The sequence below is a fragment of the Chionomys nivalis genome, chromosome 5, assembly GCF_950005125.1.
Source record: "Chionomys nivalis chromosome 5, mChiNiv1.1, whole genome shotgun sequence".
Lineage (NCBI taxonomy): Eukaryota > Metazoa > Chordata > Mammalia > Rodentia > Cricetidae > Chionomys > Chionomys nivalis.
This window is the reverse complement of record NC_080090.1, coordinates 78,801,511-78,818,396: the sequence shown is the minus strand read 5'-3', so window position 1 is coordinate 78,818,396 and position 16,886 is coordinate 78,801,511. Positions and strand designations below refer to the sequence as shown.

The 16,886-nt window shown below is 36.6% G+C and overlaps 1 protein-coding gene across 3 annotated transcripts in view; it reads left to right on the top strand.

Moving 5' to 3' along the window:
- Kcnt2 (potassium sodium-activated channel subfamily T member 2) overlaps positions 1-16,886 on the top strand; it is a 367,931-nt gene that overhangs the window by 150,005 nt on the left and 201,040 nt on the right. For all 3 annotated transcript variants that reach the window (XR_009057124.1, XM_057769358.1, XM_057769359.1), the window contains exons 6-7: positions 12,466-12,540; positions 13,826-13,909. Coding sequence is in view for 2 of the 3 variants with exons in the window: in XM_057769358.1 (XP_057625341.1) it covers positions 12,466-12,540; positions 13,826-13,909 (159 nt within the window). In the remaining variant the exon portion in view is untranslated. The remainder of the gene's footprint in view (positions 1-12,465; positions 12,541-13,825; positions 13,910-16,886) is intronic.

Below are 16,886 nucleotides of genomic sequence, written 5' to 3'. Positions count from 1 at the left end.
ATTTATTCCACTGATATTAAGAGATAGTAATGAACAGTGATTATTAATTCCTATTATTTTTGGTAGTAGTATTTGTGTGTTTTCCTTCTTTGGTGTTGGCTGTTGTGTAGTTATCTTTTGTCTGTGTTTTTGTGGGTACAGTTACCTTCTTAGCGTTGGAGTTTTCCTTCTAGTATTTTCTGTATGGCTGTTTTTGTGGGTAAGTATTGTTTGAATCTGGTTTTGTCATAGAATAACTTGTTTTCTTCATCGATGTTGATTGAAAGTTTTGCTGTGTATAGGACTCTGGGCTCACATCCCTGGTCTCTTAGTGTCTGTAGCACATCTGTCCAGGACCTTCTGGCTTTTATGGCTTCAACTGAGAAGTTGGATGTATTTCTGATAAGTCTGGCTTATATGTTACTTGACATTTTTCCTTTGCAGTTCTTAATATTCTTTCTTTATTCTTGTATGTTTTGCCTTTTTATTGTTATATGGCAAAAGGACTTTTTTTTTGTCCAGTCTATTTGTTCTTTGGTAAGTTTCTTGTACCTTCATAGGGATATCCTTCTTTAGGTTGGGAAAGTTTTCTTCTCTGATTTTGTTGTATATGTTTTTGAGCTGGAGTCCTTTTTCTCCTATTCTTAGTTTTGGTCTTTTCATGGGATCACTGTTGAATTATCTGCGGCAGGGCTGCGTCTCCGGCACCCGGCCGCCCGCATGGCTAGCTTATGCCCCGAAATAATTACACGGAAACTGTATTCTTTTAAACACTGCCTGGCCCATTAGTTTCGGCCTCTTATTGGCTAGCTCTTACATATTGATCTAACCCATTTCTAATATTCTGTGTAGTACCATGAGCTGGCTTACCAGGAAAGATCTTAACCTGCGTCAGTCTGGAGTGGGAGAATCATGGCGACTCCCTGACTCAGCTTCTTTCTCCCAACATTCTGTTCTGTTTACTCCACCCACCTAAGGGTTGGCCTATCCAATGGACCTAGGCAGTTTCTTTATTATTTAACCAATGACCTTCCTCCATCAGATCACAAATTTCCTTGTTTTTTGTGTTAAAAATTTGTTGGATTTAATGTTTTCTTTGATGAGTGAATCTATCCATTCTTTAGTATCTCCAACCACTGAGGTTCTCTTTTCTTTCTCCTCTATAATATTGGTTATGCTTGCCTCTCTAGTTCCCATTCATTTACCAAGATTTTTCCATGTCCAGAATTCCCTTGGTTTGTGTTTTCTTTATTGCCTCTATTTCAGTCTTCAAATCTTGGACTGTTTTCTTTACCTGCTTGATTGTTTTTTCTTGGTTTTCTTTGAAAGATTTATTGATTTCTTATATTTTTTTTGTGTGTGTTTCTTTTTTTCTAGTTCTTTAAGGGACATTTCATATCCTCTTCAAAAGTCTCCATAAGCCTCATAAAGTTATATTTAAAACCCTTTTTATTTTATTTATTTATTTATTTATTGCTTCTTCTGGGATAGGATGATCAAGTTTTCTTGTTCTATGACCACTGGGTTCTGAATTTACCACATTGCTTTTTACGTTGTTGAATGAATTCTTGCATTGGTACCTACCCATTCCTTCCTCCAATTGGTTTCTGCAGTGTCTTTGCCTCTTGGTCCAACACTTGCAGTGACTGTTTGTGTCTTTGGGAACTGCTCTTGGTGTGCTCTGCACTGTCATTGTTTCTGTCTTAAGGAGCAACTGAGGTCTCTCTTAACCTGCTCTCTTGGTTAGCTCTATTGGTCTACTCTGTGCACTCACAGCGTGTGCTTCTTTAGGTCATCTCTTTTGTTCACCATATTTTAGTCCTCTCTGTGTAGTTGCAGGAGTGTTTGTGTCAGAGTGGGACCTGTGGCTTGCAGAGTCCAGTGGATGTGGTAGGAGTGTTGGAGATATACACCTGCAGGAAACTCTCCTGCTAGCTGGCTAGAGAACCTGAGGCAGGCGGGGTGGGACTTGGGGGTTTTGCCCATGTATGGAGGGCCTAGAGAATGCTGTGACCTGCTGGGTGGCTGGTCACTCATCTATTGGTTCTCTCTGTGTAGTAGCAGACTGTGTTTCAGAGTTCCGCTGAGGTTTCAGGGCCATGAGCTTTTAAAATAGAACTCGGTTTAAACATGCATATTCATTAAATCAAAGGCAAACATAAACAAACATCAGCATGGTTTCCAAACCTCTAAAAATAAAAATTCATCACACCTAGAAGCTTTTGTTAAGGCTGTGATTACTTGTTCCATAATTACTCTAAAAAGTATTAATTCTGAGAAATATGGCAACATAATAACCTATCTTGTATTTTCTAAGATGGTTTTAAGTATATCTATATTCTTTGGATTGTTTAGCATGCCTTTGGCACTTGAAATATATGTATTGTTAGTCATACATTTGATGCCATAAGCTTCATTATGCTATTTAAAATTTATTTAAAGAAGATAAACTATCAGATTATTTTATTATGTAAGGTAAACATTCTTTGTTCTTGTCCCTTTAGAATAAAATGTTTAACTCACATACCCAATGCTCATGTAGGGTTTTTATAGAAGAGGGATAAAAAAAGACTATAAGGACCAGAGGATATGGGACTTTGCTGTGAGATTGCATCCTAGCAACATCAGAAATTATATCAGTAAATTCCTATCAATGAGACTACCCTTATATGAGCTGAACAAGGAGGAAGCCCAACTAGATATGGAAAAGCTCACAAGGGTTCAGCCCTACACAAAGAAAGACTGGCAACTCAGAATAATTTGGAGTGCAAGAGGTGGTCCTCTCCAGAAAAGAACACCCCAATTGGGTTTCTAGTGCCAAAATTCATTCCTGAAAACATACATTCAATAGTAGCATTTTATGAATCCAAAGGTTATAATAAGAAATATATATAAAGACTTACATCCTTTGATAACAACTAGCAAAAAAAGAAGGCATGAATTTGAAGGAAAACAGGGGGCTATCTGAGGGATTTGGAGGGAGGAAAGGAAATGGAGAAATGTATTAATATAAAATCTCAAAAACAAACAAACACAAAGAATAAAATGTTCATATACAATTCCTAGGTTCAAACTCGACTCTAGAAACTCTAGGTTGCCACATTTCCGCAACTTTTAAAGCACTTTTAAAAATACATTTCTGCTTTCCTTGGGGATAATATCTAGAATATTTTCTATCATGTGTTTTGCTAATGTTTAAGTACTGGCATGCCCATGGTAACTGAAATGGTTGGATTGAGTTTTATTTACATTTCATTGAACTCTTCAGATAAGAATAACCTAGCATTAGACATGTAGAATTGGTAATAAGCTACCTCTTAGAAGGAACAAATGCGTTTGTTTCTATCTAAGTGAAATAACTGTTTGATATGAATTTGAAAGGCACTTTGCTAGTCTTTAGATTGTGTTTATAGATTGTGGCATAGTGGTACTACTTCAATTCATGCTTTCTCTTTTCATCATAATTTAATTTTGTCCTGTCAATTCTTATAATGTATGTCTACTGGGAATTCCTAATGGCCAGTGAAACTGTCAGATTCTTTCTATATTTATTTTTAATAATTATTTTAGGGAAAATAATTTATGAATCCATCACTTAGTTCAGACTATAACTTCAGACCCAAGATTTAAACAAACTGAGTATAACTACAGATATATGTGTTATTTTTTCCTTTATACAGTTTGAGCATGAAAATTAGTCCTCAGTGGGAAGTTTATTCAGTTCCTGCAGCACACATTTATACACACACACACACACACACACACACAATGAATCAGACATAGTGTGGTCATCATAATAAAATCACAGTCTTTATTTAGAAACATCATTCTTTGTGGTGTTTGTGTGAGAAAAAGATCAAAACATCTTGACTTTATGTTTATGTAAAACCACTGTGGATGATTTAAAATCTGCGTTTGTGTGCTAGATGCATCAAAATGTTATGTTTGGACTATGTCCTTCTTGGAGTGACTAAGACAGGATGATACAAGAAAGGGAAAGTAAAATGAAATGTAAAAAAATCCATAAAACTCCTAAGACTACTTTAGTATGTAAAATGAAGTCAGGAAGGAAAACCACTTGAAGACTTGTATAGAAAGGCACCACTATGCCACATTTTATGGATCAAAATTACTTGGGAACTGGAATGACTTTTAAAATAGGATAAAAGGCTAGAAAGATAGCACGATGGTTAAGAATGCTGGCTGCTCTGCCCAAGATCATGATTTTGATTCCCATCACCAAAATCAAGTGGTCCACAAAAATCTGTGTTACTCCAAATCCAAAAAAATCTAATGCCTCTATTCTCCTTTGACACCCATATTCAAATGCAAATACCTACATGCTGAGACACACTTCCATTTAATTAAAGCTAAATTAAAAAAATAAAGATAGACAGCTCAATACACACCAACTGAGATAGTGCCTTGTACACTAGAATACGACTTTCTCTTGTTAAAGTGTGTGAAGAGTTGAAGAGTTTTAAAGTGAGTGGAATGAATATACGCTGGATCAGTAAAGGGGCAATGCATGTTTGGAAATATAATACAGTTATAGATTGTGTAGGTAAATTCCTTTGGGGCAGGCATAGTTGGACAGATAATATTTAGGAGGTTTGACTAGATGAAAGACAGAAAACAAATCAAAATATGAACTAAGAAAATTTCATGTTCTGTTTGCAAATCTTTATGTCCCGTTGATACATTACAGTTATGTAATGGGAAAGCATGATGTAATAGGTTTCTCAAGGATGCTTGATTTGTTTTACTGGGAGAGAGTTCAATGAGGAGTAAGACAGAAATTTGGCTTTCAGACATATTACATTTATGATTTCAAAACCTCAATATGGGATAGTGGATTAAATATTTGACCTTAATCAGAATTTCCAAGATGGTATATTGATCTGGATTATATATAACCTGTTTTGAAGTCACAGGTTATTGTTGATTATAAGTTGTAGCTAAAGCATAGTTAAAAGTCCTTAGAATGACATGTAAATAGGCAATTTTGAAATACTTCTAGAAAAATTCTGTTTAAATTAGTTTTCATGTTTAGTGATTTGTGTTTACTTAAACTCAGGGGAAGTTGCCAAATATAAACTTCTTTCAAGGGTTTTCAATGTATATTATTAACAAGATTATTATATAGTTTCCAAATAATTTTTCATTCATTTTATTTTATTTAAATTTTATTTATTTATTAAAAATTTCTACCTCCTCCCATTTCCCTCCCACTTTCCCCACTCCTTCTCCCCCTCCCTCTCCAGTCCTAAGAGCAGTCAGGGTTTCTACCCTGTGGGAAGTCCAAGGTCCTCCCTTCTCCATCCAGGTCTAGGAAGGTGAGCATCCAAACAGACTAGGCTCCCACAAGGCCAGTCCGTGCAGTAGAATCAAAACTCAGTGCCATTGTCCTTGGGTTCTCAGTCAGCCCTCGTTGTCATCACGTTCAGAGAGTCCAGTTTGATCACGTGCTCCATCAGTCCAAGTCCAGCTGGCCTTGGTGAGATCCCATTAGATCAGTCCCATTGTCTCAGTGGGTGGATGCACACCTCATGGTCCTGACTTCCTTGCTCATGTTCTCTGTCCTTCTGCGACTCATTTGGACCTTGGGATCTCAGTCCAGTGTTCCAATGTGGGTTTCTGTCTCTATCTCCATCCATCGCCGGATGAAGGTTCTATGGTGATATTCAAGGTATTCATCAGTGTGGCTATAAGATTATTACAGGCATCCTCTCCTCTGCTGCCCATGGAACTAGTTGGAGAAATCCCCTTGGCCACCTGGGAACCCCTCTAGGGCCAAGACTCTAGCCAACCCTAAAATAGCTCCCTTGGTTAGGATAACTTCTTCTCTGCCCCATATCCACCCTTCCTCCATCTCAATTATCCCATTCCCCCAAGCTCTCACCAAACCTCTCCCTCTCCCTTCTCTCTCCCCATCTCCCCTTCCCCCCAATCCATCCCCAATATCCAATATCCAGGAGAATAAACATATGTTTTTCTTTGGGTTCACCTTCTTATTTAGCTTCTCTAGGATCATGAACTATAGGCTCAATGTCCTTTTTTAATAGTTAGAATCCACTTATAACCCAATTAAAAAATGGGGTACTGAACTGAACAGAGAATTCTCAACAGAAGAAGTTGAAATGGCCAAAAGACACTTAAGGTCATGCTCAACCTCCTTAGCGATCAGGGAAATGCAAATCAAAACAACTTTGAGATACCATCTTACACTGGTCAGAATGGCTAAAATCAGAAACACCAATGATAGCCTTTGCTGGAGAGGTTGTGGAGTAAGGGAAACACTCATCCATTGTTGGTGGCAATGCAAACTTGTGCAACCACTTTGGAAATCAGTGTGGATGTTTCTCAGGAAACTGGGAGTCAATCTACCTCAAGATCCAGCAATTCTACTCTTGGGAATATACCCAAGAGATGCCCAATCATACTACAAAAGCATTTGTTCAACTATGTTCATAGCAGCACTATTTGTAATAGCCAGAACCTGGAAACAACCTAGATGCCCCTCAATAGAAGAATGGATAAAAAAGGTGTGGGACATATATACTTTAGAGTTCTACTCAGCAGTAAAAAACAATGATATCTTGAACTTTGCATGCAAATGGATGGAAATAGAAAACACTATCCTGAGTGAGGTAACCCAGACCCAAAAAGAGGAATATGGTATGTACTCACACAAGGAATTTATTTTAGTTAGAAAATAAATCATTATATTAATGGAAAGGAGGAATTGTATCCTTGAGTATTTATTTGTCTATTTGCTTTTGTCCTAGTAAGTACATAAATAAGTACAATCCATGTTACAAACTCTTGTGTGAAAGTAAGGCATACCATCCAGAGGGAAAAATGTAAACGATGTTTCAGAAGTACAAAGAGCTTGGCAGATCTAGGGAACTGTAAAATTTAATATGGATGATTCTGTGGGTGATTTTAGAATTGAGAGTGTCTCATTCTGACTACAGGCTAAACTAGTAGCCAGAGTTAAATTTGTGAATCTTTATGCAATATAACTGTGAGCTTGGATTTCATTTTCTAGATGATAAGAACATAAGAATTTAGAAATAACTCTATGCCCTAAGGTGAAAGATAATTCAGAAATGAAACCAGTCAAATCAGTTTTAAGTTGTCAGTTTTAATGCATCTTTAATGGTTCAAGAAAAAAAAATCATTTAAAATATCATATGTAAAACTGAGATGAACATCAGAAGTCATCATGATGAACTGAACTTTTTCAGTGTGCCCCAGGAACTGGGAAAATGAATAGAAATCATTTACATACCAATAGAAAAATATTACCCTGTAACATAAAAAATAACTTAATATTAGTAAACTCAGTTAAACTGGATTATTGGAGAAGTCTGTGTCAATGTCAGTAGGAAAATCTGGTTATCCTATGATGTGGGTATCTCCACTATATGCTGTAAACATGTTTTATTATCATTGGTTAATAAAGAATCTGCTTCTGCCTGTGGCAGGACAGAATAGAGCTATATGGGAAAACCAATCTGAATGTATGTAGAAAGAAGGCAGACTCAGGCAGGCACCATTTACCTATCAAAGGAGAGAGATACCAGAACCTTACCAATAGGCCATGACCTCATGGTGATAGATTAATAGAAATGAGTTAATTTAAGATATAAGTGTTACTAAATAAGAAGCCTGTTGTCTGAGTTTCTGTCCCGCCTGGTCCCCACAGTCTTTAATTTTCAAAGAAATCACACAGAGGTCTACATTAGTTATAAATTTATTAGTCCACTAGCTCAGGCTTCTAATTAACTCTTATAACTTATATTAACACATTATTCTTATCTGTGTTAACCACCTGGCTCAGTACCTTATTCAGCGAGGCAGTCACATCTTGCTTCTTCTGTGGTGGGGCCAGGACTGCTGACTAAGCTCTCTTCTTCCCAGAATTCTCTGTTCTCACTGACCCACCTCTACTTCCTATCTCATCCCACCTATACTTTCTGCCTGGCTACTGGGCAATCGGCGTTTATTTAAAATATATTTGCTAGAATACAGACCATTGCCCCATACCAGAAGCCTGAGTTAAGAAGCCAAACAATGTTGTAATTAATTTAGTTTTCTATAATTATTCAGTTCTGGGCAGCTGGGAAACCAAAAAGCAGTGTCCATTTGCAAATGGCGTCCGAACATTTGTCAAGAAATTCACATAAAGCTTAAGAAAGCTTTTAAAAAGGGGGGGAGTGGAGACCAACAAAACCGAGAGTCAAATGGAGCTTCTGGTAGCCACATTTTTTTTTTCAGATAGGCTGTTTGCTTGCAGTAAGCAGAGGTGCATCTCCTGTAAGAGAATGAATGCTTCCTGATGCAGGATTAGTTGCAAAAAGTGCATGGTTTCTTTTAGAGATGGTGGGTCTGGCTCTTTTGGGAGGTCCTGCACTTAAATGGGGTTTATGAGCAGAGTGCTACAAGGTACTAAATAGTGACATAGATAAACTATGTCCCTGGAGCTGGGGAAATGAGCATGGATCACAGAACTGGAGGTAAACATACCAATGCCATATTAAAAGACCAAGACAGACAAAGCCAGAATCAAGGGCCACAGTGGCCATGTTACTTATCATTTTAAGAAGTACTCCTAGTAAGGAAAGGATTATGTATTCACAATAAGGACATATCCATAAAAAACCCTCTAAATGGGTCATAGTGTTGTATAAATGTATATGGGATTTAGAGAGAAGAAAGAGTATAAACAGCCATCAATTAAAGTAGTAATGATAATAAAATAATTATTAAAATGCAATAAAATAAAGAGCCAAGTAAATATGGAAAATACACAAAGAGATTGAATTGTGTATATTATTTTGTTTTCTTTAAATTTTTTGACTGTGAATGAACTAACTGCAAAGAGAGATTTCATTGTATGGGCTGATAAGCTAAGCTAACATATATATTTTAAATGTATCTTGACTTCAAACTTTGAGTCACAAGATAAATTACTTTGGAAAAGAGATTCTTCTATGAATTCCTTCCAGTCTAATGTGGTTTGATGGAACAAGAACCGCCAAAAGGGTCTCCAAGAACTCTAAAAATAAGTCATCTAAAAATCAGCAGGAAGCTGTTTGGAGAAAACAGTGCTCAAATTTCCAAAACGATTGTTTATGAACTTTGGTTTATTGATAGAAATTTAAGGTCAATTTTGTCATATGTACATTTTTATTCTTGTTTAAGGCATTATGTTTATACAACTCATTCAAAATGTAATATATAATTAAAATTACAGATTAATAGTTGTTTAAAATAGTCAAACTTGTAGTCATATTAGGTTTTCTAGATATACAAAGAGATATTTCAGTTAGATAGATTATTTTCAACACTTGAAAGATCTACAGAATATGCCCTATAAAAGGTTTGAGAATTCAGGCTTTTCTCAAAAGTGAGACATGTCTGCTTCTGGAAGCACTGATCTACTTCAAGAGGATGGTGGGCATTGAAGAAGTTCCTTATGAAGTTTGCTAACCATTTGGGCAAGAAAATGCTCTTGCCTGCAATGCTTGACAGTATGCTGTATGAATGGAACACGCAAGAGCCACAAAAAATGACTGTTGAACTTGCCTAAAGAAGGTGAGACAGTTTTACAGCGTTTTTGCTTCATTAAAGAATCTGCCAGACATTCTGCAGGTCACATAAGAAAGTGACTGACAAACTGCCAATATAGGCCAAACAGTGTCTCAAATTTTGTTTCATGGAAATGTCTGCAAGAAACTGTGGGTCTGTTATCTGAAGAAGGATGCTTCAATGTTAAAGAAGAACTTTGAGTGACTGTCCAAACAGCCAAATTTTTCTGTCAATTCTAGAGTTTTGGATGTTGCTTACAATATACTTTCTGTGAGTCTTTGGTAGAGCTGAAGATAGTCATATTTTTTCTTAGTTATGATAAAAAATAAATTAGATATTAAACTTTAGACTCATAAATAAATATTTAAACTGTAATTCTTTCTTGGTACCTGTTTCGTTATGTGTAGTTTCACTATGTTAAAGATAAAACTTCCTTTTTATTGAGATAGAAAAGTAGAGATGATGTGGGATTTCCCTCTGCATTCTGTGAATATATTTTAATACCATTCATTAATAAAGAAGTTCCTTTGCCCTTTGGCAGGGCAGAATAGAGGTAGACGAGGAAACTAAATTGAATGCAGGTAGAAAGAAGGCAGGGTCAGGCAGATGCCTTGTAGCTGCTGAAGGAGAAAGACAATGGAAACTTACTACTAGGTTACAGCCTTGTGGTGATACATAGATTAATAGAAATGGGTTAATTTAAGATGCAAGAGTTACTTAATGAGACCCCTGAGCTAAGAGGCCAAACAGTGTTGCAATTAATATAGTTTTCTTTTTGGTAATTATTTGGCTCTGGGCTACCAAGAAACAAACAAAAAAAAAACAGTATCCATTTACAATCCTACACTTCTACAAATCCTTGCATCTTACTGCTGGTCTATGCTAATGGATGATTTGAGCAATTGATGCATAGTTGTTGATTTTTCTGAAAGCAGAGTGTGGATTGTTCTTTTTGAGACCACCCACATCATGATGTTCTTTGCCACTTCCATTTCCACTCTTTTGTTGCCAAGTGACTTGGAAGTCCAGTGCAGATAAAAACCAAGAGATAAAGTGAACAGTATTTTCACAGCAGTCTGGTGTGACTTCCTTTGGACAGAAGAGTGCAATCTCTTCCTCGTTCTCTGTGTGAGCTTCTGTGGCCTTGCTTGGGCTTTTCACTCATGCAGTGCCTCAGGCTAGCTTCTCAGTGTCTGATAAGGATGTCTGGCTCCTGAGGTCCCCATCTGTTCCAGTCCCATGTCACCACAGGCACACACCCTTTGAGGAAAAAACACTTAAAAAGTGAGCAGTTTCCCTTCCTTATTTTCCATACCAAATTATAAAGAAATACATTTGTTTATTTTATGTGTATATACATATATACAAATATTATACACACACACACACATATATGGAGGAACTGTGGCTCATTCTTAGGCTAGCTCTCATTTTTTTCCTTTCCTTATTTTCCCACATGTGTTAGGCATGGACTAAATATAGTTTCAAGTCTGCATGAAGCTAAGTTATTTCTTTCGAGTTCTTTTCACTTAGCTTGAGTTGATGAGAAAGGCATCATTTCACTCCTAACATTTCTTTGCAGCAAAGATCTCTATGAGTTCCCATCCCCCACATGCTCCCTGTTGTACCACATTGGTTATAAGATGAGGGAGGGTTGTGAGCTAATGTGGCAGACATTGTTAACATCTTAGCACATAGGAAAGAGATGATCTAGCACTGCAGTATACTGAGCCACTGCAACCTCAAGGAATACTGAAAATTTCTTATTTATAACTAATGTTACATGACGATTGGAAAACGTGGGCAATCCAGATTTCTTTTTCCCAATGTGTGGATCGCTTCATACATTAAAATTTTTGAGGCCATTCTGAGGATTTGTTGTTAGGCACTCTATTGGTCTGTAAGACTTAGTAACAAAGGAAGAGGTGCAGCTCTGAAGTCTGAAAGACTTCTGTGAGGTAGCTTGATGAATTTGGCTTCTCCAAGGCCTGTATGTTGGTTTACATTACAGTAAAGAAGTGTGCCTTGCAGAATGTAAAAGATGATATGGGAATCACGGGATATTCATGCCAGGGTTGCTCTGATTGTGAATACCTTACCCAAATGGAACTCACAGGTATCCCACAAATACCATATTGATTCCCTTCAAGTCGATACCCCCTTACGAGGGTCTCTAAACTCATGCCCACCATTAAGTTTCTTCTCAGAGGATCCAGCTTTTAGTACATGGCAGGCACATTAAGACCTTACTCAAACCTTAAGTATCAAGACCAACTTTATGGGTATGTCATCTGTGTTATGACAAATGATTCTACAACAGCAAGATCTCTGTAACTGTTTTTATATTCTCATAGTTTCTCTTGAAATTTTTAAGAGTCACCATATATTCATAATTCACTGGGCTTAAAAATTGTGTATTCAATCCTGATTAATTTCATAGTGTATATTGGCAGATTAGAATATCCGTGATTAAATGGTTCTTTACGTTTGATTGAACTTAAAAATAATGCCAGTTGAATTGAAAAACGAGCATGATTAAAAAAGACTTAGGCTGCATCACAATGAACTCGTATATTTATGATAGTGAAAACAAATTGTGTCAGTTTGTATTAAGGTCCGACTAATGTACTTTACTTACTAGTAATGCATTTTAGAGCGTATTGTTAGGGGTCAAATTTTACATACACTCTACCTGTTCTACTTTAGATATTTAATTTAGTTCTAACATTACAAAACCAAATAGCATAATTCTGCATAAAATTAATTATAAGTTATTATTTCATTTATATACAGACCCACTATTCTGCTAATAAAGCATTGGTATTACTAGAGAAATTCTGAGTCCTGGTACTTTTCTAATATTTGCCTTTATTCAACATTTATTTGTAGGGAAATATCTGGGAACAAATTTTACGAATCCCATTCATCTTGGAAATAATCAATGCGGTTCCCTTCATCATCTCAGTAAGTCTAAGCATCTTAAAGAGTTATTTGTCATGAGAATTTACTAAATTCAATAAGTATAAATACTTCTACATAGTATAGCCTGAGGCATGAATTAAGACTTTTGAATAGAATCTAGCTCCTTGAAGAGAAGAAAGCTGCATAGTTAAATGAAATATAGTAGGTTTCAGTACAATAGCAAAATGAAACCTTTTAAAGAATTAAGTGTATATAGAGGTCTCATGTGAATAGATGTCAATATTGTTTAAAGATCTTCAAAATTACACACACACACACACATATATATAGTGGGATTTTAAATTTACTTTTAAAATTCTAATTTTAAAATTAGAAACTAATAGTATGATCTATTTACCAGAATTCTCATTCTGAAAGCACACTAATTTCTAGTTTATTTATAGAATTTACACAGTTCAGTCCTTCATTAGTAGGACGGTGAATGATAGCCACATGACCAGGTGTTCCTCCTGCAACAATCCTATGCTACAGTCACTCTGTTCTATTTGGTCCCAAATATAAATAATCCTTAGTATGTCACTCATATAATTAGGTTCCAATATCATTTTGATATGACAATTATTAGTGGAATTATGACTGTTTGTACCTTAGGTGAAGCAAATGAAAAGTGAGTAGATATTATCTGGAGCTGCTCCCTACTTCTTACAGTCTAATTTGAGTGACTTATCTACAGAGAGAGCAGGAATAGATTAAATGACAAGCTAACTAAATATCAGTACAAATGAATGCAACTTCTCACCATCATTTAATGTGGTTGAACCTGAAGACAGTGATATGTTAAAAAAGACTCTTCTTTTACCTCTTTACCTCCTCAAGTAGATGAACAGCAAAGTAAAAACACATTAAAAGATTTAATAATAGATTCAGCATGGTTATGTCTGACACATGTTGAAGCCTCTTGTTTTTAATTTCCCCTGGAAAGACTTCAGCAATGAGTGAAACACCATTTAGTAGTGTAGATATTAAAATATTTGGCACTGCCGGGCGGTGGTGGCGCACGCCTTTAATCCCAGCACTTGGGAGGCAGAGGCAGGCGGATCTTTGTGAGTTCGAGACCAGCCTGGTCTACAGAGCTAGTTCCAGGACAGGCTCCAAAGCCACAGAGAAACCCTGTCTCGAAAAACCAAAAAAAAAAATAAAATAAAATATTTGGCACTGTTTAAATCCTTTCTTTTTTTTAACCTTTATTCTATCTCATGTTATTTTTAATATTCTCAATATAATTTCTTTCTGTGAGGTAAAGATTTTGTTTTTGTTTATTTTACAGATATTCTGGCCTACCTTAAGGAATCTATTTGTTCCAGTTTTTCTAAACTGTTGGCTTGCCAAACATGCATTGGAAAATATGATTGTAAGTAATAAAATCAAAGTAAAAACTAAAAATATTTTTAGCATCCACTATTTTTTACTTATTTTTAATGTTTAAATACAAAAAGATTATTTGGCCTCTTATCTGTTCCTTTGCAGTTCCATCTCTGTCTATAAATTTACATAGCATACAGAATTTGTCCAATTTGAAGGTTATTAAAATTTTAAATGTTTTTATTTAAAAATTTTTATCATAATTGTCTCAAAAAGTTTTATTTAATGTGTAGTGGTAAACTACTGCTAAGTGCTTAATATACTCTATAGATTACATAATTAATTAATATAGCCAGTTAATATAAGGTAAGTGATTTTTGTGCTATATGCTAATAAGACTGAAAATCTGTAAAATGCTTGCATTCCCTAGATATTCAAGGCTTCAGTTTTGAAAAGAAAATGGTTCAGGCCTTTTGAATTCATCAATTCAGCACCTAACTGATACTTACACAGGTCCAAAGGTTTGAGCAGTGTCTCCAAATAGGAGCATCCTTCAGTTTTAAGACTATCTGCTCATGCATATGTGGTTCATAGTTCATAAGCCTTAGCTTTTAAATTACGTAGGAATGTTTTTGTCTACTATTTCAAGTTTCATAAAAATGTGGGGTTTTGTCAGGACCTTTCAGAATGAGTACCTCCTCATTTGTGATCATTCTCTTAGACTCAGTTATGTTGAGCTGAGTGGCAGATGTAACTCAGAAAGCTGAGATGGAGAAAGACATGAAAAATTCCCAGCTCTGCTGGATTCACCCTCCACATCCATCAAAGGCTGATGCTCTTTGGAAGGAATTGCTTATACCTATAACCTGAAAGTGTTCGCCCCTGTTTTCAGCACTTACAAGCAAGTTGTTAGACATTCATTAATCAGCCTATCTTTATTCAAACGCTAATGTGGGTCTGGAATAAGGCACTTTGCTGTGACCAATATCTGATGGAAAACAATTTAAGGAAAGAAAGATTTACTTGGTTTACTCTTCCAAGGATTCCAGTGCGCCACAGTATGGAAGGCGTTGCATGGACACAGGAAAGGTATTTCAACAACTGCCTGGAGTGCTGGGTCACATCTTGGTTTGGAGTCAGGAAGCAAGACAGTGGTAGGAAGTGGGACCAGACATTAAAATTCCCAGATTTACAGCAGGGCCTCACTTCCTAAAGTTCTCACAATCCTCCTAAATACTGCCACCTGCTGAGCACCAAGTGTTCAAGTACATGAGTCTTTGGGGTCATTTTATATTCAAACCATAACATTTTGCCTTTGGTCCACATAGGCTCATGACTTGCTCATAAAGTAAAATGTGATTGTTTCTATTTCAAAAGTCCCTATTTGTTATATATCTAACAATGCTCAAAGTCCGAGCTCTTCTAAATACAAAGGGAATTTCTCAATTGTAAGGTGCTAAAAGAGTCAGATTCCTTCTTCTTCTTCTTCTTCTTCTTCTTCTTCTTCTTCTTCTTCTTCTTCTTCTTCTTCTTCTTCTTCTTCTTCTTCTTCTTCTTCTTCTTCTTCTTCCTCTTCCTCTTCCTCCTCCTCCTCCTCCTCCTCCTTCCTCCTCCTCCTCCTCCTCCTCCTTCTTCTTCTTCTTCGTTTTTTTTTTTTTTTTTTGGATTTTTCGAGACAGGGTTTCTCCATAGCTTTTGGTTCCTGTCCTGGAACTAGCTCTTGTAGAGGCTGGCCTCGAACTCACAGAGATCTACCTGCCTCTGCCTCCCGAGTGCTGGGATTAAAAGTGTGCGCCACCACCGCCCGGCTTAGTCAGATTCTTCTAATATAAAATTCAAGATTAGTATTTGCATTTCCAATGGGTTATGGCCACAGCAAAACAATGTTTACCAAAGTAGGACCAAACCTAGCAGGAAAATGTGAAATCCTGAAGCTTTGTGTCCAACACCTAAGGTTTGTGCTATAAATAGCTCAGCTCAAATAGTAGCCCTGATGTTAATGGTTACTACTTGTAGAACACATAAGCCCTCTCCTCTATCTGGAACCTGGCTACTGCTTTTCTTAGTGGAAACCCAGCTTCTGTCCATCTCCTGCATTGTGTTGTCTTCTTTTACTTTACTTTTCTGCTTTAATTTAATTTTCTCCATTACGTTTTCTAGAAGTTATCTAGACTTCACTGTTATAGCTACAATTGGTGGCCTCTTGAGGCCTCCTTGGAAAGATTCCATTCCTGCCATGCATTTCCTAGCTACAGTGGCCCTTTAAAACTGGGATTTGAGATTATGTGATCCCTCAATCTGACATCGTTCATGCTTCCAAAACCAGTACTATTTGACGAGGTTGTCAATTTTTGCCTCCTCCAAGCGAGGAAATCAGCAACTTCACTTGCTGACCCTGCAGAGAACACTAGTTGATCTTTAGGGTGCTAATATGTTTAGCAGTTGTAGGTGCTTTTTGGCACCCTCGCTTTCAATTTTAAGTTCACTTACTTTACCATCAAATGATACATTGGGGGAAGACATCTTTCTTCTGCAGGTGTTGATCTTTCTCAATGAAACCTGCACAAGACAGTTAACAGTAACAGTATTGGTCTACTGAAAATTCAGCCTCACTGAAGTTATCAGGGCATAGGCAGCAAGCTTCTAGATTTGCTTGCTGAATACCACAGTCATGGCCTCCAGCCCTGTTCTCTGTCGAGTTATTGTCCTCCTCTGAAGTCTTGTGAGTGTCTTCCAGCCCCCTACCTGGAAAACCCATTAGTTTCTGATTAAATCGTTTTAGAAATTCTCTGGCTCAGAATTCAAACGTCCCCCACATTGCATTTGTGAACTAGTTCAAAGGAATAATATCTATATTATCTGGTTTATCACAGAAACAAACTCACTTCTGAGTACTTATTTTTTTTTTCTGTTTCTTTTGTTACTATGACCAAACACCTGAAGAAAAACAAATTATTAAAACCCTTTTCATCATCAAAGGGAAGGTATGGCTGGAAAATATGACTGGTCACATTGCTACTGTAGTC